The sequence below is a fragment of the Lacerta agilis genome, chromosome 14, assembly GCF_009819535.1.
Source record: "Lacerta agilis isolate rLacAgi1 chromosome 14, rLacAgi1.pri, whole genome shotgun sequence".
NCBI classification, from domain to species: Eukaryota; Metazoa; Chordata; class Lepidosauria; order Squamata; family Lacertidae; genus Lacerta; species Lacerta agilis.
In genome coordinates this window covers 5,936,508-5,957,452 of record NC_046325.1, presented here as the reverse complement: position 1 = coordinate 5,957,452, position 20,945 = coordinate 5,936,508, and the positions used below count along the sequence as shown (strand labels likewise).

Here is a 20,945-nt window from a genome sequence, read left to right as displayed (position 1 = left end):
ATATTGAGTTATTAGATGAAACCCTCGAAAGATTCCATCAATGGTGTCTCAGAAATTTTTTACACATCACTTGGGAAGACAGGTGAACTAATGCTAGTGTCCTGGAAGAAGCAAAGATCAATAGTGTCGAAGCAATGATTCTTCAACATCAACTTCATTGGACTGGTCCTGTTTGGATGCCTGATTATCATCTTCCAAAGTAACTACTCTATTCCGAACTTAAAAATGGGAAACCGTAATGCTGGTGGTCAATAAAAGAGGTTTAAAGACTCCCTCAAGGCAAATCTTTAAAAATGTAGTATAAACACCAACAATTGGGAAACACAGGCCTGTGAACGCTCCAATTGGAGAACAGCCTTTACCAAAGGTGTCATGGGCTTTGAAGATGCTCGACCTCAGGACGAAAGGGAGAAATGTGCTAAGAGGAAGGCACGCTTGGCAAATCCTCACCGTGATCAACTCCCACCCAGAAACCAATGTCCCCACTGTGGAAGGATGTGTGGGCCCAGAATTGGTCTCCACAGTCACTTACGGACCCACTGTTAAAACCGTGTTTATGGAAGACAATCTTACTCAGCTATGAGTGATCACAGAAAATAAGGAGGAGGAGGAGGAGGATGTAGGCAAAATTCAAGGCGGCACTGAATGGAACGCAACCAAGGTTGGAGGTTCCTGAAAGAAAACTCTGAGTCCACCCAGGGTGGAATCTCATGGAGAATCAATTCTCCCGGCTGCCAACCTTAAACCAGATCCAACTGATAGTAGCAAAAGCTCCTTGGACTACCTAGCGAAGACAGATTTCGCTTCTATCCCCGCTCACCTTGTTTTCCGTGGCATGCTTCTCCTTCTCCACTTTCGCCAGGGTCAGCTCCAGGTCGTCAATGTCCTTCTTGAGCTCCGAACACTCGTCCTCCAGCTTCCGTTTCTTGGCTGTCAGCTCGGCGTTCATCTCCTCCTCGTCCTCAAGCCTCTCCGTCTGCTCCTTCACCTTGGCTTCCAGCTGGATCTTGTTCTTGATCAGCTGGTCACAGCGCTCTTCCGCGTCTGCAAGGTTGTCTTGCTCCTGGCGAAGGAAGAAGACATGCCCCCAAGGCTTTACCGCGAGTTCATGGCGCTTTTCGACCACTTTGCCTTTAGCTGTTAAAGTCAAATAATATCTTTGTTGCCCCATCACCCCAACTTACAGCCTGCACTTGCAGGTGGAGGTCGTTCTTCTCCTGGAGCAGGGAGACCATCTTCTCCTCCAGCTCCTTCCTCCGGGCCTCCGACTTCTCCAGAGCCTCCTTCAGCTTGGCAAACTCCTCTTTCATGGCCAACATCTCCTTCTCGGTCTCTGCACTCTTCAGCAGAGGCTTGATCTTGAAGTAGAGCCTCATCCAAGGCCAGTTCTTGACCACCATGAAGGACCGGATGTTATACTGGATCACCAGCAGCGATTCCCTGCAAATCAGAGAATGGGAGAGTTTGGGGTGGCATGATGAGGGAGGACACGTCAGGGTACAGAACACAGAAAAGGCCACCTCCCCAAGTTGGAGACCACGCACCCCTGCCTGAAACAGGAGGCTCACTTGAAACAAGCAAGGTTGGGATTATCCCACCATTCTGCAGTTGCATTCAGTGCAGGAAGCACAGAATTCCACATCCTGAGAATCTAATCATCCATAAATTTTATAGATAGGCTTAGTTTGTATGTGAACAGTTTCCTGGGTCCACCTAGTTCTGACTAAGGGAGGAGCAAGTCTGTCATTTCGGTGTCTCTCAGCCTCCCAATTCCCCCTCATTCAATTCTCCACATTAGTTTGCAATTCTTTTTTTAGAAAAACCAGGCCTGGTGAAAATTCACCAGCAAGTGTTTACCATGAGGGTATGCAATTTTGTATCAATACATCGCCGAAGAATTGGTGCTTTTGAATTATTGTGCTGGAGGAGACTCTTGAGAGTCCCATGGACTGCAAGAAGATCAAACCTATCCAGTCTGAAGGAAATCAGCCCTGAGTGCTCACTGGAAGGGCAGATCCTGAAGCTGAGGCTCCAATATTTTGGCCACCTCATGAGGAGAAGACTCCCTGGAAAAGACCCTGATGAACTTGGGAAAGATGGAGGGCACAAGGAGAAGGGGAAGACAGAGGACTAGATGGTTGGGCAGTGTTCTCGAAGCTACCAACATGAGTCTGACCAAACTGCGGGAGGCAGTGGAAGACAGGAGTGCCTGGTGTGCTCTGGTCCATGGAGTCATGAAGAGTTGGACACGACTAAACAACAACAACATGCAGTTTTGCCTACTGCACCCCCCTTTTTGCACAGCTTATTTATTTCCACTAATACATGCGTTTCTCTGCACACTTCACCCTGCTATATGTATTTTTGGGAACATTACTTTGCCTGGAGAATAGCATTTGCAAAATTCAGGGAGCTGTGAATTTTGAAGGCTGACCAGCTTTCAGTTTCAGTGAGCGTGAACAGGGCAGGTTAAATGAGAACTGGACTGAATTTCTCCCCAATCCCAAATTCTAACCGGAGGGCTCCAACACGCCCAGGCCAGTCCCCCATCTAACCACACATACAAATTCCGGAAAAATCCACTAAGGGACTTACTTCCTTTCCATGATCTTCCTGACTTCTATCCTGGCAAGGACTCCGCGGGACTGGGCCTGGATTCGGGTGATGATGCGGGAGAGACGCTCGTCCCTCATCTCCTCCAGCTGACCCAGGAGACCAGCCTTGAAGAACACCTGGGCAAAAAAGAGAGCATTGTGGTTTGTTGTTGTTGTTGCTGTTGTTGTTTTGGTTTTTTAAAGAAAAACAACCTGTGCTCAGACCCCTGCACAGGTTACCAGTTTGCTACTGGGCCTATATAATCTCAGCTGCCCTGCTCTGTACACGTTGAAGCTTGGATCTTGCATCTGTGTCTGTGCGTCACAGCCAATCCAAACCTCACCAGGGAGTGACCCACATTAGACAGCAGGGAGATCACATAACCCAACACAGCATTAGCCCTAGTCTCCTCTGTTGTGAAGAGCCAATCAACAGCACGGCCTGGAATGATGATGTCACCGCCGTTTCCTCGTGAGGAAGTGGCTCATCCCGCCTCTCACCTTAGTGTGCCCAAATTTGTACTGGTTGTGGTCGATATCGAGGGAGGTCAACAGTTTCTCCGCCCCTTTCCTGCTGTCGATGAACTGGCCTTCAGGGATGGCGGCTGGGTTCAGGATGCGGTATCTGGGAGAGAAGAAAGGAAGCGGTGCTCGATACCCCTGGCAGCTTCCCTTCCCTGGGCTTTTTCCTCTCAACATGGGCAGATGCCCAGATCAAAGGCCAGGAACGTGTATATTTCACAACTAAATTGTGGCAGAATACACAGGACCCAAAGAATCTCATCTTTCTCTCTCTCATCAAATTTCTAGTCCTCATGACTGTGAAAGCAAGTTTGGACAGATGTTGCCCATGCCTGCTGGAATTTCAAGAAACCAGAGAAGGTGGTTTGGATAGGAATGTTCAAGAGGACTTCCCCATATAACCACTTTAAAATGATGATCGAGCAGTATGAAAATGCCTTCACAGTCGTACCTTGGAAGTCAAACGGAATCCGTTCCGAAAGTCCGTTCGACTTCCAAAGCATTTGAAAACCAAATCGCGGCTTCTGGTTGGTTGCAGGAAGCTCCTGCAGCCAATCAGAAGCTGTGGAAGCCCCGCCGGACATCCGGGTTCCAAAAGAATGTTCACAAACCGGAACAATCACTTCCGGGTTTGTGGTGTTCGGGAGCCAAAACGTCCCGAGTTCTAGGGCGTTTGACAACCAAGGCACGACTGTATGTGTAGCTATGATTTCTGTATGGCAGGGGGTTAGACTAGATGGGGTCCCTTCCAACTCTACAGTTCTAGGATTCTATAAAAGGCACAATGCATTTTCTTTTTTAACTGAGCAGACATAGCCCAGACAGTGAACAGCCATGCAGGCAACTTCCCTCAGACGTTACCCCATTGCGCTCGGGGCACCCCCCATATTCATGTACCTTCCCCCAGTGACACTCTCAGCTTCTCTGAAGCATCATCCGTCTTCACCACTTGAGAGTTAAGCCTACCTTTGCCGAAAGTCCCCGTAGAGGATCCGGTTGGGGAACCCCTTCCGGCAGATCCGAATCCCCTCCAGTACCCCATTACAGCGCAGCTGGTGCATGACCAAAGGGTTGTCCATCACACCTGAGACAGCAGGAGAAAGGGGATGGATGCGTGAAAGGGGGAAATCGGTCCCTACCACGTAAGCACTTTAATCCAGTGGTTTAAAAGCATTTCTAAACCACTTAAAATACTTCAAAAACCTCTCTCACTGGGGTTACACCAGTTACAATGGAAACCCTAGCTGGAGACACCAGGGATTGAACCTGCGACCTTCAGCATGCAAGGCAGGTGGCTCTACCACTGAGCTACAGGCCATCCGCAAGGACTACAGCTCCCACCATCCCTGACCCTGATGGGAGTCCAAGAGAGAGAGCGGTCAGGACCCCAAAGGCACATCATACAAGAGAGACCTGGGATCTCACCTGGAGACTTGGTCTCGTTGGGGATGATGCAGCGCACAAAGTGAGGATGGGTGCAGCGCAGGTTGGTCATCAGCTTGTTGAGGTTCTCCTGGGCGAGAAAGGAAAAGCAGGTGGGTTGAGATGGGGTGGAGGAAGGCGAAAGAGGAGGAAGGACGACTTGGGAAGGCAAGCAGGTAGTTGAGATGGAGCAACTTTTATGAAAGAGGGCGGAATGAGAGGTGTCTAGGCAGGCAAGGCAGAGGATGGGCAGGTGGATTTGATTGACGGGGAAGGAAAGCAGGCAGAAAAAAGGAGTTATAGTTTTGCTGGAGTCAGGAAAGGGGATGACAAAAAGGGATTGGAGACCACAAAGCAGGCTTGGCCAACCTCTAGATGCTTTGGGCTATAAGTCCTATCAGCCCCAGCCAGCCGAGTTGCAGTCCAAAATAATCAGGATGTCTGATTATCGTCTTCCAAAGCAACTACTCTAACTTAAAAATGGAGAGCGTAATGCTGGTGGTCAACAAAAGAGGCAAATCTAAAAAAAATGTAGTATAAACACTGACAACTGGGAAATATTGGCCTGCGAGCGCTCCACTTGGAGAACAGCCTTTACCAAAGGTGTCATGGGCTTTGAAGACACTCGAACTCAGGACGCAAGGGAGAAATGTGCTAAGAGAAAGGCAAGCTTGGCAAACCCTCACCATGATCAGCTCCCACCCGGAATCCTATGTCCCCACCGTGGAAGGACGTGTGGATCCAGAATTGGCCTCCACAGTCACTTACGGACTCACTGTTAAGACCGTGTTCATGGAAACAATCTTACTCGGCTACGAGTGATCGCCAAAGAGGAGAAAAAGGAAGAAGTACAAAACATAATGTAAAAGAGACTGGGATGGGATGAAAAGAAATAAGAAAAGACTGAGATGGACATAAGTCAGTGGCTGGGGAGAAAATATGTGTTCGTCCACTTGGTCCTCACTGTGGGAACTCAGTGGCCTCCACTGAAGGGACATTTGGGCGATGGGAGCCACATGGCAAGCTTGGCTCAGGCCTCGCTGGGTCCCCCAATAACGTCCTTGCTACCCCTTTTGTTTCCAGACAGCCAACAAGGTTGGTGGTGATGGGGCAAGTAGACCTAAGGAGAGCGCTGCAATCAGAGGAAGCCCACCACAGAAGCTCATCCTCCTCTGGGGAAAGGGGTGCAAGGGAGCACAGCCCAAGGGCTGACCCCTAAGGATGGTGCTGCCAGCCTCTCCAAGGAAGCAGTCCTCAGGATATCCTCACCCGGTGCAGAGCAGACACAGTCTGGAAGGAAGAACCCTTCTTTTTGTGGGTCGTTTTCCCCTTGGAATCGGGAGCTGTTTGGAGAGAGAAAAACGGGGATTGAAGATGCAGCCTAAAGAAATACTGAATATGTGAAGAAATACCGAAATGCATTAATCAGGAAGGTGTGGGATCCAACAAGAGAGGGTCACATGATTCCCCCCCTACTGCTCAATATCTACATGGTTGGAGATGACTGCCACGAATTACTGGTGGCTGGTTTGAAACTATATGTGCTGAGACAAGGGCAAGGCACAAGGTCAGGCTGAGAGTGAGCGACTGGCCCAACGTCGCCCGGGGAGCTTCGTGGTAGAGTGGGAATTCAAACCCCAATCTCCCGGGTCCTAGTCCCACACTCCAACAGCCGCACCCACTGAGGGTCGCTGGGCTGCGCCGTGCCATAGTATTAAAGCGAATGACGCCAAGCCAGAGTCTTTGGTTTTCTGCAGATCCTAGCTCACGGACCGGAATGGAGTTTGGGACGGAGACGGCCCTGACTTGCCCCCCTTCCATTCCCTCCCTTACGTGCGTCCGATCCGGTGTAGTTGGCGAAGAGAAGAGCCAGGAGCTTGAGGGACGACTTCTGGTAGAGCCCCACCACTGTCTCGTTGAGGGGGTCCTTGTTCTTCTGCAGCCAGTGGTTGATGTTGTAGTCGACGGTGCCGGCGTAGTGCATGAGGGAGAAATGGGCCTCCGGCTTGCCCTTGATGTTGCGCGGCTTCCCAAAGTTGGCCGACTTGCCCAGGTGGTTGTCGTACAGCTTGGCCTTGAAGGTCATGTCAGAGGCCTTGGGGAACATGCACTCCTCCTCCAGGATGGACATGATGCCCATGGGCTGTGGAAGAGGACCAGGCATCAGGGGGTGGAGGGCAAGGAGGAGGCACCAGCAGGCAGCTCCTCCCCGTGGCTGTTTGCTATGGACGGAGGAAGCTGCCTTTCGCTGAGCTAGGCCATTGAGTCCACCTAGCTCAATACTGCCTACACGGACTGGCAGTGTCCCCCCAGGATTGTGATCGCACAGAGGCTGAGCAGGGAGAGAGGCCAGGGACTGGACCTTCTGCATGCAAAGCAGGTATTCCACCAATGGGCCACGGTGTTCGTCTTTATGGCATTTGCCACAAAGAGCAGCAGCGGCATGGTAGAGTCGAAAGGGACCCCCAAGGGCCATCTAGTCCAGCCCCCTGCAACACGGGAAGAATCCCTGGCAGGTGGCTATCCAAGCTCTGCTTAAAAACCTCCCAACACTGAGAAAGAAATACTCTGACTGTGCAGATTGCAGTGGCAACAGGTTCCTATGTCAGGGCATCCAGACAACCTTAGGTGGTTCCCCTCGCTTAGGGACGGAGGGGAAATTTTTTCCAGGCTGCTGCTTTTGGAAAAGGGCCAGCTTGATTTGCCGGTCCCAGACTGAATGTGCAGATTGGAGCCCAACTTTCAAGTGGATTTCGTGGAAGTCCGAACTTCACCATGCAGTCTTGGTGCCAATAAATGTACACAAAAATACAGTGGTACCTTGGTTCTCAAATGCCTTGGTACTCAAGTAAGTGTTCCAGTTTTCGAACTTCTTTCGGAAGCCGAACATCCGATGTGGTTGTTGGCTATTATTTTGGGGGTGCCTGCACCAATCAGAAGCTGAGCCTTGGTTTTCAAACATTTCAGAAGTCAAACGGACTTCCGGATGGGACTAAGTTTGTCACTTTTTGTTTTTGCTGTTTATCTTGTGTTGTTGTTTTTGAGGCTTTTTTGGTTAATTTGTTTTTGTGACTGTGTAGAACCCAGTTCAGCTACTGATTGATTGATTGATTGATCGTGTGACTGCAGAAATGGATAAAAGCAATGACTATCATCAGTGCAGGTAAGGAAAAAAAGTAATTTTAATTTTTATAATCTACAATACTGTCTTATTTATTTTATAGTACAGGTGAAACTCGAAAAATTAGAATATCGTGGGAAGGTTCATTTCTTTCAGTAATTCAACTTAAAAGGGGAAACTAATATATGAGATAGACTCATGACATGCAAAGCAAGATATGTCAAGCCTTTATTGTTATTATTGTGATGATTATGGCGTACAGCTGATGAGAACCCCAAATTAACTTTGGAGTTTTCATCAGCTGTATGCCATAATCATCACAATTATAACAACAAAGGCTTGACATATTTTGCTTTGCATGTCATGAGTCTATCTCATATATTAAACTCCAGTAGCTAATGAAAACAATTGCTTACATAAATGGACTTTTCCACGATATTCTAATTTTTCGAGTTTCACCTGTACAGTACATTGATTATTGCTTTCATTTTATGGATCAACGGTCTTGTTAGATAGTAAAATTCATGTTGAATTGCTGTTTTAGGGGTTGTTCTTAAAAATGTGGAACGGATTAATCCGTTTTGCATTACTTTCTAGGGGAAAGCATGCCTTGGTTTTGGAACGCTTTGGTTTTGGAATGGACTTCCGAAACGGATTAAGTTTGAGACCCAAGGTACCACTGAATGCATTTTACATTTTTAAAATGTGGGGGGGGGATGCATATTTTGGAGCTGGGTGCTGAAGAGGATGCAAAAATGCACATTTCTGGGGGAAGAATTGTGCATGAAGGTGAACAAATGCAAATTTCCCATGGATTCCTTTGAAAAATCCATGGCATGGAACAGACCTATGATTGCGGCACATGTGAAAATGAGATGGAAGAGAAATAGACAGATCTAGTAATCGGTGGAGGTTTTTAAACAGGTTGGATGACCATCTGGAAGGGATTCTTTAGCTCAGCGGTCTGCAAACTTACAGCGCCTCGGGCCAGTGTCTCCAGCGCTGATCGCGCAGTGGGCCGGAGTGCGGGGGACCATGCGCCCATACGCTTGCACACACGCTATTTCTGGCGCACTTCCAGGTCAGAGGAGCACCGGAAACAGCTTGTGCGCTTGTGCACGGGCCTCCTCCGACCTGGATGTGCACCGGAAATAACGCTTGCGCATGCGCACACATGCTATTTCCAGTGCTTCTCCGACCCAGAAGTGGGCAGCCGCGGGTGGCGGCAGCGGGGGTTGCCGGGGGCCGGATAAATGAGTCCCGTGGGCCGTAGTTTGGAGACCTCTGCTTTAGCAGTTCACTGCAAGGGGTTGGACTGGATGACTCTCAGGGTCTCAACCCCACAATTCTATGATTCTACAATCTCTTACTATCGACAACCTTGCACACTCTGGGAGGCAACTTAGGCGTAAATGAGTGGAAGTTGCCCTTTGGGGACTAAGGAGGGCGTGTTGGGGGCAAGGGGGCACCTTCTCAATGAGGTCGATGCAGGCCTGGAGGTCCATGCCGAAGTCGATGAAGACCCACTCGATCCCTTCTTTCTTGTACTCTTCCTGCTCCAGCACAAACATGTGGTGGTTGAAGAACTGCTGCAGCTTCTCGTTGGTGAAGTTGATGCACAGCTGCTCAAAGCTGTTGAACTGGGCAGAGAGACAGGGGAAAGGAAATCAAGGACTGGCAATCTGTCCTCCCCTTCCCTCCAGGGAGTGTCTCCCTCCTAAAACTACTTATGTGTCTTAACCCACCCAAGGGCATACAGGTCTCCCCCTCCTTTTCAATCCATCCCTGCAACAACCCTGCGAGGTAGGTTAGGCTGAGAGGCTGTGATGGGCACACTCAGTGAGCTTCATGGCTGAGTGGGGATTCGAACCCTGGTGTCCGGGTCCCAACTTGGCACTCTTAACTGCTCCGGCACACTGGTTCACTAGCCAGGAGCGATGTTGAAGGCTGCCAGTCTTTGCAGGAAGCCTTCTGAAAATTACCCCGTGAACTATTTTGCATAGATTCATGAATGGGTAGTAATAATAATAATAATAATAATAATAATAATAATAATAATGCCAGCAGAAATGGGGAACAGGCGGTTATTTGTAGGTCACGCTGGACCACCCATTCGTCTTTCCTGGTTTCCACCTGGCAAAGCCAAGCTGGACCACCCAGTTATTTACTCGAAATGGTTTCTCCCTGGAAGAGAACTACTTACATCGAAGATCTCAAAACCAGCAATGTCAAGCACCCCGATGAAATACTGGCGCGGAAGCTTGGTTTCCAGTGTGACATTGATTCTGGTCACCATCCAGTTGAACATTTTCTCATATACAGACTTGGCCAGGGCTCCAGTTGAGTAGTACACCTGGGTTTTTGTTTTTTGTTTTAAAGGGAGGGGGAAACAGAGAGAGAGAGGGAGAGGGGGGGATCTCATTAACCAGCTAAAACAAATCTGGGAAGGTAGAGGGGGCAACCTGTGGCCTTCAAAACCTCGAAAGAATGCCCCCACACCCTGACATTTCACATCCAGTTAAATATACATATTTATATACTGTATATGGTGCCAAATTTCAAAATGTGGTTCCTTCTAGCTCTGGTTCCAAGAGACTGGGAAAAGGAGTCCTGCCCCCCCCCTCCAGGACTGGCTCTCACCTGCTGGACATTTTGCCCTTTGGTGACGTACTCATTCCCAACTTTGACCCTCGGGTGGCAGAGACCCTTGAGCAGGTCGGCCGAGTTCAGGCCCATCAGGTAGGCAGACTTGTCGGCTTCTGGAAATTCAGAATTGGGGCGGGGTGGGTGGGTGGGAAATCACTCGATTATACCATGGCTCGCCTTGGTTGAGGAACGACAGTAGAAAAGCCAGAAGGGCTTCCAAAAGTGATGCAGCGTCAAAGGCAGATCCCGTGAAGGAAGAAGAAGAAGAATTTGGATTTGATATCCCGCTTTATCTCAAAGCGGCTCACATTCTCCTTTCCCTTCCTCCCCCACAACAAATACTCTGTGAGGTGAGTGGGGCTGAGAGACTCCAGAGAAGTGTGACTACCCCAAGGTCACCCAGCAGCTGCATGTGGAGGAGCGGGGAAGCGAACCCGGTTCACCAGATTACGAGTGCACCGCTCTGAACCACTACACCATAGCGGGCCCACCTCTCCCAGCCTCTGAGTTTGTATGGGATTCTGCTACCGACTTCTGCTACATGTCAGGAAACTGAGAGAGCCTCTTTTCATTTAAATTTCATTTAAAATTATCAAGTTTCTAGCCTGTAAGGCTAGAAACAGGGCGGAGGCAGCAGGCAAGGCATGATGAAATCTTTAGGGAAGTTTTTGATGTCTGTTGTTTTATCGTGTTTTTAATGTTCTGTTGGAAGCCGCCCAGAGTGGCTGAGAAAACCCAGCCAGATGGGTGCGGTAGAAATAAATTATTATTATTATTATTTGGATGGATGGATGGATGGATGGATGAATAAGAGAGGCAGTTGGAATTTCTCCAGCTGCAGGAGGGTTTCATTGCCCCACATGACTCCTACCCAGGATTTGCCAAAACAGAGTGCCATAGGTGACGTATATATGCACATACATGTATCCATAATTTACAGTACACAGGTTGTGGGATTCTGTTTTCTCGATGCAAAGGAGGCATCAGGCTGGGGAAGGCTGGGACAGAGCATCCTGCCCTGCCATCCAGCGTTCGTTTGCCTCGCTTGCGTACTGCTGCGAGCATCCTTCCTCACCTTCTGTGCCGTCGGGCTCTGCCTGTTCCTCGCGCTGCTTCTGCTTGAACTTCATGTTTCCGTAGTGCATGATGGCGCCCGTCAGTTTGTAGATGGAGTTCTTCTCTTCCTGGGTGAAGCCTAAGACGTCAAAGGCGCTCTGCAGGCGGAGGAAGCAAAGGGAGGGTTGGGTGCTGCTGCCCACACAGCCGTGAGGGGTGGGTGACTTGCTTGGAATATGGCTTCCACCACCCCCCATCCCCCAGCCACTCACGTCAGTGGCCAGCAGCTCCTCAGCATCATCGATGGACGGCACCGTGGTCTCTCCTTGGGAGATGAAGGCGTAGTCGTACGGGTTATTGGTTACCAGCATCATGTCTGGGAAGGAAAGGCATTGGGCAGGGAATAAGGCAAAAGGAAGCTTGTCCCTTTCCTTAAAAAAAAAAGTATTTTATTTTCATTTTTTAAAATTTCCAATTTTCCCCTATATATTTTTTCATCTAATTACATTTTTCCAATCCATTTTATCTCCTTTTTTTTTTTTTACCTTAACTCATATTACATTACAAGTGTTACAACAATCCTGCTAACGTTTCTATAAACTTTTTCCACTCTTGATTGAATTCCTTTGAATCTTGGTGTTTTCTTCTTTCGTTTGGACTTTCTCTTCCTTCCACTTCTGGGCAAGTAGCATTCTTGCGGCTGTTGTCGCATACATAAATAGCATTTTTAATTCTTTTGGTATTTCGTCTCCTGTTAACCCTGGTAAAAAGGCTTCTGGTTTTTTGATAGTTATAGGAAACTTTCCCCCCCAATTCATTATATATCATTTCCCAGAAGTCTTTTACATGTCCACCACATGTGGTGAAAAGTACCCTCTTGTTCTTTACACTTCCAATGTAAGTTGGAGGTGTTTTTATACGTCTTTGCTGATTTTACTGGAGTCGAAGATCGGCTCTTCCATCACAAGGCAAAGGGCACGGCCACAGACTGGTACAACCAATCAAAAGGAAGATGCAGCTCAGGCCAACTTGGCAAGATCAAGCCAAGCCAAGAGGTGACCCAGCAAGTCTCCGGGTTGGGAGGGAACTCAATGCAGCTTGCGAGAGATGGTGGAGGAAGACACGTTTCAACCCAAGGTAAGTACAGAGTTTCAAACTCAAAACATACACTATTTGCAGGGAAACACCCAAGTCCACCCAACCATGGCGGGGAGAAACATCAATTTGGTCCCCTTCGCTGGAGGTTTCAAAGCAGAGGCTGGATAGCCACCTGCCATGGATTCTTCAGTTCGCATTGCAGGGGGCTAGACTAGATGGCCCTTGGGTTCCCTTTCCAACTCTACAATTCTAGGACCAGATAAACAGAGATTTCTAGGAACCCGCTCGCCTCAAATCTAAGATAAGATACGTTAGCAGGTTGGACCCGCTAAATTTGGGTAATCGGAGATGCGAGGGACCACAAGGATGGGGGAATTTACTGCTGAACCTTAAATACAACCACAGGCCTCATCCAGACCCACCTCAACAGTTCCATCAGATGTGCCCCTACTCGGCATGATCCTGCACAGCCCAGCTGTATATGACAGAGAGACCTTCTGCTTAATGCAGCTCGTTAGAGAGAAAGGGCGCAGCTCAGCTGAATTAAGACTACAGGAATCTGCCACCAGACCTTTGATCCCTCTAGCTAAGGGGTCAGGAAACTTTTTCAGCAGGGGGCCGGTCCCCTGTCCCTCAGACCTTGTGGGGGGCTAGACTATATTTTGAAAAGGAAAAAAAAATGAACGAATTCCTATGCGGGTTGATGAGCAGCGGGCGAAAGGGCTCCGGAGAGGGGATGCTTAAAATGGCGGCCGCTCGAGCAGTGCTGCTGCTGGCACCAACAAAGCCCAGCCCCCTTCCTCCTCTAGGCAGGGCAGGGAGAAGCCAGGAGGAGGGAGGGAGGAGGCGCCACCGCCGCCGTGTGAGGGAGAGGGAAAGAATGTGCGCGCCTGCGATCCATGCAGCGATTCCTGGACCATCCGTGGGCCGGATCCAGAAGGCAATTGGGTCTGATATGGCCCGCGGGCCTTAGTTTGCCGAACCATTCTCTAGGTCAGCATTGTCTACTCTGACTGGCAGCCTTTCAGGCAGGGAATCTCCCCCATCCCTACTATGCAGATGACCCTAGGACCTTTTGCCTGCAGAGCAGGTGCCCTACCGCCGTTCTAGCGCAGGCTTAGATTTCTTCCGCGTAGAGAACACCTCAGCAAGATCTCAGACCCAGGCCAGAGTGGCTCTCCTTTGCAGCAACTCACCCAGGAGCTCCGGCTTCTTGTTGGACAAGATCTGGTAGTAGATGTGGTAGTTCCTCTCAGCTTTCAGCTGATTGATGACCCGGGACTTTTCCAGGAGGTCTGAGGAATAAGAGGAAGAGAAGGCAGCTGAAATGGAGGAGCAACGGCGAAAGGGGGGAAAAAATCATGGAGGATAAAGGTTTCTAGCCAAACTTCAGTCTCCACTGTTGGAGGCAACACGACTGTGGATCCCAGCAGCTGGGAATCGCAAGAGGGGAAGATGGTCTTGCACTCAGGTTCTGCGTTTTGGGGGCTTCCCACAGGTGAGAAGGTGGACTAGGTGGGCCATTGGCCTGATCCGGCTGGCAGGGCCTTACTTGCGTCCTTATGTTAATTCAGGGAGGAGGGCCAGAGATCGGGAGAAGTAAAGAAGGACAGGCCTTTGGCAAACTCACAGGTCTCTATGTCGGCTGAGGCCAGCTTCCCCGTCGCACCAAAATGGATCCGGATAAATTTGCCCTGGAAGAGAAAAGAAGAAACTGAGCAGGAGGTGCAGGCAGGGCGGGAGGAGCACAAATAATTATTATCTGTTGGTTTTATTCCCCCCCTCCCCAATTATATACCGCTCGATGGCAGAGGAAACCTTCGCAGGAGTTTACAAAAAAGAATAGAACAATGAAATTATCAGTGAAAACAATTCGGAACAGCTGTTTCAAAGAATCATATAATCTAATTCAATTCAGGAATATGCAGCTGTCCCATACGGGGATTGAACCTGCAACCTTGGCACGATCAGCTCTAACCAAGCTATCCAAAACATTCAAAAAACAAGTCAACGATAAGACAAGAACGTGCTAAAACACATGGCAATGTTCTAAATATCTGGGGAGTCTTGCCTAGACAGAAATGCGTCTAGCAGACGCTGAAACGAGTCCTCTGGTGTCAACAGGCAGGGAGTTCCTCACCATCGCAGAACAAGGGCTATTGGGCCCCTGTAGCAGTGCCAGTTCTGCAGGTGGAAGCGACTTGAGTGGGCCTATATGGGATTATGCAACCTCGTAGGCAGTTATTTTGGCATTGTCCCTCCTCTTCCCCGCCCCTGCCTCAAATTCCCTCTTGAGTTGACACTCACAAATCGGGACGAGTTGTCGTTCCGGACTGTCTTGGCATTCCCGAAGGCCTCCAGCGCAGGGTTTGCCTGGATGATTTGATCTTCCAGAGTCCCCTGTCGGTAGAGCAAGAGGTTAGAAACATTCTCTCTGCCAGCTCATTATTATTCCTTATCCATTTGCATGCCTCTTCATCGCCAAAAGTGGTTTACAAGTCTAAAACCAATATATCTGTGTGTGTACACACACACTCACACACATAGCAGACTGGAATAAAATCCATAATTGTAATGAACAATAAAGGAAGCCCATTTAGAATAGCAACCAAAACAATGGAAGAAGGAGGTTTGAGTCATCAGATCCGGGGAATGCCTGTTTAAACACGTGAGGATCAATGTGGTTTCATGGTTAGAGTGCCAGACTAGGACTTGGGAGACCAGGGTTCAACTCCCATCTGTGTGACCTTGGGCCAGACACCGTCCGTCAGCCGAGCCTACCTCACAGGGTTGTTGTGGGGCTAAAATGTGGAGGGGAACATCTTGGAGGAAAGGTAGGATATGAATATAAATTGGGTTCCATGATCACTGCAGATGGTGACAGCAGTCACGAAATTAGAAGACGCCTGCTTCTTGGGAGGAAAGCAATGACAAACCTAGACAGCATCTTAAAAAGCAGAGACATCACCTTGCCGACAAAGGTCCGTATAGTTAAAGCTATGGTTTTCCCATTAGTGAAGTGAGAGCTGGACCATAAAGAAGGCTGATCGCCGAAGAATTGATGCTTTTGAATTCTGGTGCTGGAGGAGACTCTGGAGAGTCCCATGGACTGCAAGAAGATCAAACCTATCCATTCTGAAGGAAATCAGCCCTGAGTGCTCACTGGAAGGACAGATCCTGAAGCTGATGCTCCAAGACTTTGGCCACCTCATGAGAAGAGAAGACTCCCTGGAAAAGACCCTGATGTTGGGAAAGATGGAGGGCACAAGGAGAAGGGGACGACAGAGGATGAGATGGTTGGACAGTGTTCTCGAAGCTACCAACATGAGTCTGGCCAAACTGCGGGAGGCAGTGGAAGACAGGAGTGCTTGGCGTGCTCTGGTCCATGGGGTCACGAACAGTCGGACACGACTAAACAACAACAAAAACCAGCAAACAGCGTAGAGGTGGGAGGAGGAGGAGGAGGAGAAGGGAATGTGGTTAGCAGTGGGAAAGATACGACGGCAGAAGTCGGTGGACAGTGGCAGTTCCTTCTTCCTTGCCTCTCTGGCTTTCGTTGCCTGCTTGAAGCTCTGAGTAGCTGTGGTCGGGCTGCTTTTCACGCGGTCCGGGTGCAACATGCAGCCGGTGGAGGCTGTTCCTTTAGGCTCCCAGCTAGCCCTCACCTGCCTGCTTCACCTCTAGCCAATCAGGGGGTGGGTGGCTCCGCCTACCATGATCTCTGGCGCCACCTGCTGTTGGTCTCCTGGCCTTCTGCCCTACCAGCCCTGACGGGTGCCAGCTACCACTACAAGAAGCCAGAGCCAGACAAAGCGGTCACCTTGCCAGTAGCCGCGGCTTGCTCCTTCTTGCTACGGTCGCCGATGGCAGCGATCACCGCGAAGTACTGGATGACACGCTTGGTGTTGACCGTCTTCCCTGCTCCGGATTCTCCGCTGCGGGGCAGAAAAACAAGGCTGCAGAGCAGGTGTGTTTGTAGACCAATCCACCGATCGATCAACTGCATCCTCATCCCTCTCGAGTGATTCCCCCCCACCCCAAAATCAAGGGTATTTTTTAAAAAATGTAATTTATTCTTCTAATATACCACATGGCTGTTCTTAAGAATACAAGTGTCACAGGCTGCCACTACAGCGTTGTTGCAAATGAGGAACAGTATCGTAGGTTTGCAGAGAAACAACAAAATCGAGGAACCTGATTTTTAATAGTTAAGTCTGTGGCACAAACGTTTTTAATATCTAATGCTGTATTGTTTTAACATTCGTTTGGGAGCCGCCCAGAGTGGCTGGGGAAGCTCAGCCAGATGGGCGGGGTACAAATAATAAATTATTAAATTATATTATTATTAGCAGCGGGGAGGGAGAACCACCCAGTTTTCTGAATCTTCCTTGCTCAGATGGTCACCTGGCCAATTTTTGCTGCTCACCCCAGGAGACCAGATGAGGAAGCAATCGTTCCCGCCCGTCTGGAGACAGAACAGGGCAAATGAGAATAGGAGGAAAGAGTGCGAGCTGGAGGTTTGCCATGGTGTCAATGGGTTTTAGGGAAGACCTGTTTAGGGAATTTTTAAATGCTTGATGTTTTATTGTATTTTTTATATTCTGTTGTGAGCCGCCCAGAGTGTCTGGGAAAACCAGCCAGATGGGCAGGTATTATTATTATTATTATTATTATTATTATTATTGTTGTTGTTGTTGTTATTGTTATTATTGTTATTGTTATTATTTTGATGGAGACAGCCAAAACAGCAGTGTCAAGAGTCGGTGGACCAACCACTTGGAGGGTTTAAAAATAAAATGAAGCAGTATATAAATTTTATGAAATAAAATGAATAGACCAAGAGGCAGCCTTAGATAAAATGGCAGGTTTTAGGGTGCAAGGGTCATAACATCCGCTTTGCATTCATAGAATCGTAGAATTGTAGAGTTGGAAGGGACCCCAGGGACCATCTAGTCCAACCCCCTGGAATGCAGGAATCTTTTGCCCAACATGGGGCTCAAACCCACAACCCTGAGATTAAGAGTCTCATGCTCTACCATCCAGATGATCCCAGGTTCATTCCCCGATGACATCTCCTGTTAGGGCTGGGGAAGAACCCTGCCGGGAAATCCTGAGGCGCTGTTGCCAGTCAGTGCAGGCAATATGGAGCTAGGTCTGACTAGGGCAAAGGCAGATTCCTCTGCACCTAAGGGTGTCCTGGAGACTTTGTAGGGAGAAACAGAAAGGGGAAGGGAAGGGAGGACTTACGTGATCAGGATAGACTGGTTCTCACGATCTAGAGAGAGAGAGAGGGAGAGAGAGAGAGAGAGAGAGAGAGAGAGAGAAGAGTTAAAAGGAAAGAGAGGAGGGGGAAATGGAAGGGGAGAAAACACAGAAGAAATAGGAAGTGGAAAATAGCAAAGCAGGATTTTTGCTCCCCAGTTTCTTGCCAAGACAAACAAACACATACACAAACACACACAGAGTTTCTGCTCCTTCCCCCTTTTCCTTACCTGTCAGCATATTCTGATAGGCATTGTCAGAGATGGAGAAGATGTGGGGAGGGGATTCGCTTCGCTTCTTCCCCCGGTAGGCAGCCACTACTTCCGGGTTGTAGACCGGCAACCACTTGTAGGGGTTGACAGTCACGCAAAAGAGCCCGGAATAGGTCTATAGAGGAGAGAGGGAGGAGGAGGGAGGAGGAGGAGGAAGAAGGGCGTTCTGTAAGAAAATTATGTCTTGTGGGGAATTAAAAGGGCAAGAAACTTGAAGGGTGGTGTGGGTTGTGAAAGGAAGCCAAGAACCTCAGGAGGCTTGGAACTGTTACTTTTTAACCCTCCCTGCAGGTTTCCAGGAAACCAGACGGCTGTCCACTGTTGGAAACCGAAAGCTGGGGTAGGTGGAATTCTGGTTCGATCCTGCAGGGCTCTCCTGACATTCTTAACTATCAGTGCCCAACAAGTCCACTCCAGCAAGGTGGGAATATTGCAGATTCTGGATAATTTTCAGGCGCCAGCTAAGGGGGAATGTCTGCAGCGCCTCACAGCCAATCGGCTGTCCTGGTGGATGGGAGGAGGAGGAGGAGGAGGAGGAGTCCAGCGTCACCCGGAGGCCTGCAAATTTCCTACAAGGAAGGGCCGTAGCTCTGGGAGAGGACACCTGCTTTGCATGCAGGAGGTCCCAGGTTCAAGATCCCTTCCTGAAACCCTTGGAGAGCCACTGCTGCCGGCCGGTGCTGGTGATACTGAGCTACACGGACCCAAAATGGCCTGGACTTGAGATAAGGCAGCTTCCCACTTACATAGATCATCCAGGCGGCGTAGCGCTCCTTCAGATTGTAGAGGACGGCAGGTTCGTGCAGGAAGGTCAACATGGCCATGTCCTCGATCTTGTCGAACTTGGGCGGGTTCTGTTGCATGATCTGGTCTTCCTTCACCGTCACCGTCTGCGGAGAGAAGGCAACGGAGCCTCAATCCAGCGGGACAGGCAGGGCCCAAAGGACGGGGAACCTCTTCCTCCCAACGGCCCCCAAAACTGAACCCACCGGGTTGCATCCAGTGCCCTCCTCAGACTGGCAGGTGCAATGAAGTTAACGGGCGCCACTCAGGTTCACGCCTTCGTTACATGTATTTAGGCATGAGGCAAAGGGATTCCTCTTCTCCCTGGCTAACTAAACGATGGATGGCCTTTTAAACTGGTGGAGGTATTTTTTTCCTGTTGTCATTATGGTATCCGTTCGTTATATAGCAGGGGTGGCCAACTTCCAAGGGACTGTGATCTACCCCCTTTTGGGGGGGGTTCAGGTCGAAGTTGTTGAGGTTATTTTAGGAAGGAACAAAATAGAAAATTCCTTCCAGTAGCACCTTAGAGACCAACTGAGTTTGTTCTTGCTATGAGCTTTCGTGTGCATGCACACTTCTTCAGATAGAAGAAGTGTGCATGCACACGAAAGATCTTCAGATCTGAAGAAGTGTGCATGCACACGAAAGCTCATACCAAGAACAAACTCAGTTGGTCTCTAAGGTGCTACTGGAAAGAATTTTCTATTTTGTTTCGACTATGGCAGACCAACACGGCTACCCACCTGTAACTGGAATTTAGGAATTTGGTGGTTCAGGTCATTTAAGGGGTGCAAGGCAAAGATGCTGAGCTTTTTTTAGGGGAGCCACTGATCTACCGGTGATCTACCACAGACGTCCAGTGATCTACCGGTAGATCACGATCTACCTGTTGGACATGCCTGTTAGTATTGTAAACCGCCCTGTGACCTTCAGATGAAGGGCAGCCAGAGAAATAAATTGAAACAATAATAGTGATAACGATTGTTCTCAACCATTGTCTCAAGGCAATTTGCACACAAGGTAAAAACGAACAGTTAAAGAACCCAAAATAACAAACACAGTGGTACCTTGGTTCTCGAACTTAATCCGTTCAAGGAGTCCATTCAGCTCCCGGAACTGTTCGGAAAACCGAGGCACAGCTTCCGATCGGCTGCAGGAGCTTCCTGCACTCAACCTGAAGCCGCGTCGGATGTTCGGCTTCTGGAAAAAAACGTTCGCAAACCTGAACGCTTACTTCTGGGTTTGCGGCGTCCGGGAGCCGATTTGTTTGACAGCTAAGCCGTTCGGGAACCAAGGAACCACTGTACATTTAAAAGCAAGGCTAGACGCTTGTGGCAAAAGGCCCATTTTATCCAGCTTGGGGGGGGGGGAAGCCTGTCGGAAGAAAACTGTGTATCACGACAGGGATGTTCGCTCGAGAGAACAGGGGCAGCCACACTAGAAGCCCCCAGTCAGGGCACGGCAGCTGGCACGTAGCTTCAGTGGGGAGGTGGGTGGCGGAACAGCATTTATAAAAAGACAGAGGAGAGATCATAGGCAGAAGGGAAGGTGGTTGTGGCTGGGTGGGAGGCATTTTTTTTAATGCCAAAATTTTGGAAGTTATGGAGCACAGCACGCAGAAGAGATACGATGGGATGGGCAGGAGGGGCAAAGAGAAATAGTCTACCACCTTGCCGTGCTCTGTGTCCGCGGTGACTTTGCCACCCTCCCTGGACGTGATCTTGGCCTTGACGAACTCCAGCTTCTCGTCCGGCACAAACACGTCCTTCTTCATGTCGAAAGGCCGGTTCTGCGCCTCGATCCTCTGCTTCTCAGACATGCGCAGGTAAGGGGCTGCGGGGCCAAAGTCGGCCATCCCGGCATCCGAAGACATGGCTGGAGCTGGAACGGGAACATTTCCAAGGGTAACAACCATGCAGCAAGCAGCGGCATCCTCGCACCTGTGACAGGAGCTTGTGGGATTCGAACCCGGGACTTCAAGGCCCGACTGTTGGGGGTGGTGCAATTTGCCAACCAGCCACCGGGGGGGACACATCACCCCATGAAGAGGAGGTATGCAATATATGCAGTTCACAAAATGCCCGTGGGGGGGGGAGCTCCATGTTGCCCAACACACATCTCCAAAAGGGAAGCTGTAGTGCTGCTGCCCCCAAGTGGACATTGGGA

At 49.5% G+C, this 20,945-nt stretch overlaps 1 protein-coding gene across 2 annotated transcripts in view; it reads right to left on the bottom strand.

Moving 5' to 3' along the window:
- MYH7 (myosin heavy chain 7) overlaps positions 1 to 20,945 on the bottom strand; it is a 39,763-nt gene that overhangs the window by 14,623 nt on the left and 4,195 nt on the right. For both annotated transcript variants that reach the window (XM_033168847.1, XM_033168848.1), the window contains exons 3-23: positions 20,449 to 20,660; positions 18,740 to 18,883; positions 17,952 to 18,108; positions 17,707 to 17,734; positions 16,280 to 16,394; positions 14,767 to 14,859; positions 14,090 to 14,153; positions 13,656 to 13,754; positions 11,634 to 11,737; positions 11,381 to 11,519; positions 10,300 to 10,418; positions 9,863 to 10,012; positions 9,129 to 9,299; positions 6,372 to 6,681; positions 5,808 to 5,881; positions 4,542 to 4,629; positions 4,083 to 4,200; positions 3,096 to 3,219; positions 2,596 to 2,732; positions 1,185 to 1,440; positions 821 to 1,063 (exon numbers count right to left, since the gene is read on the bottom strand). In XM_033168847.1, coding sequence (XP_033024738.1) covers positions 821 to 1,063; positions 1,185 to 1,440; positions 2,596 to 2,732; positions 3,096 to 3,219; positions 4,083 to 4,200; positions 4,542 to 4,629; positions 5,808 to 5,881; positions 6,372 to 6,681; positions 9,129 to 9,299; positions 9,863 to 10,012; positions 10,300 to 10,418; positions 11,381 to 11,519; positions 11,634 to 11,737; positions 13,656 to 13,754; positions 14,090 to 14,153; positions 14,767 to 14,859; positions 16,280 to 16,394; positions 17,707 to 17,734; positions 17,952 to 18,108; positions 18,740 to 18,883; positions 20,449 to 20,652 — 2,937 coding nt within the window. In that variant the 5' untranslated portion in view covers positions 20,653 to 20,660. The remainder of the gene's footprint in view (positions 1 to 820; positions 1,064 to 1,184; positions 1,441 to 2,595; positions 2,733 to 3,095; positions 3,220 to 4,082; positions 4,201 to 4,541; positions 4,630 to 5,807; positions 5,882 to 6,371; positions 6,682 to 9,128; positions 9,300 to 9,862; positions 10,013 to 10,299; positions 10,419 to 11,380; positions 11,520 to 11,633; positions 11,738 to 13,655; positions 13,755 to 14,089; positions 14,154 to 14,766; positions 14,860 to 16,279; positions 16,395 to 17,706; positions 17,735 to 17,951; positions 18,109 to 18,739; positions 18,884 to 20,448; positions 20,661 to 20,945) is intronic.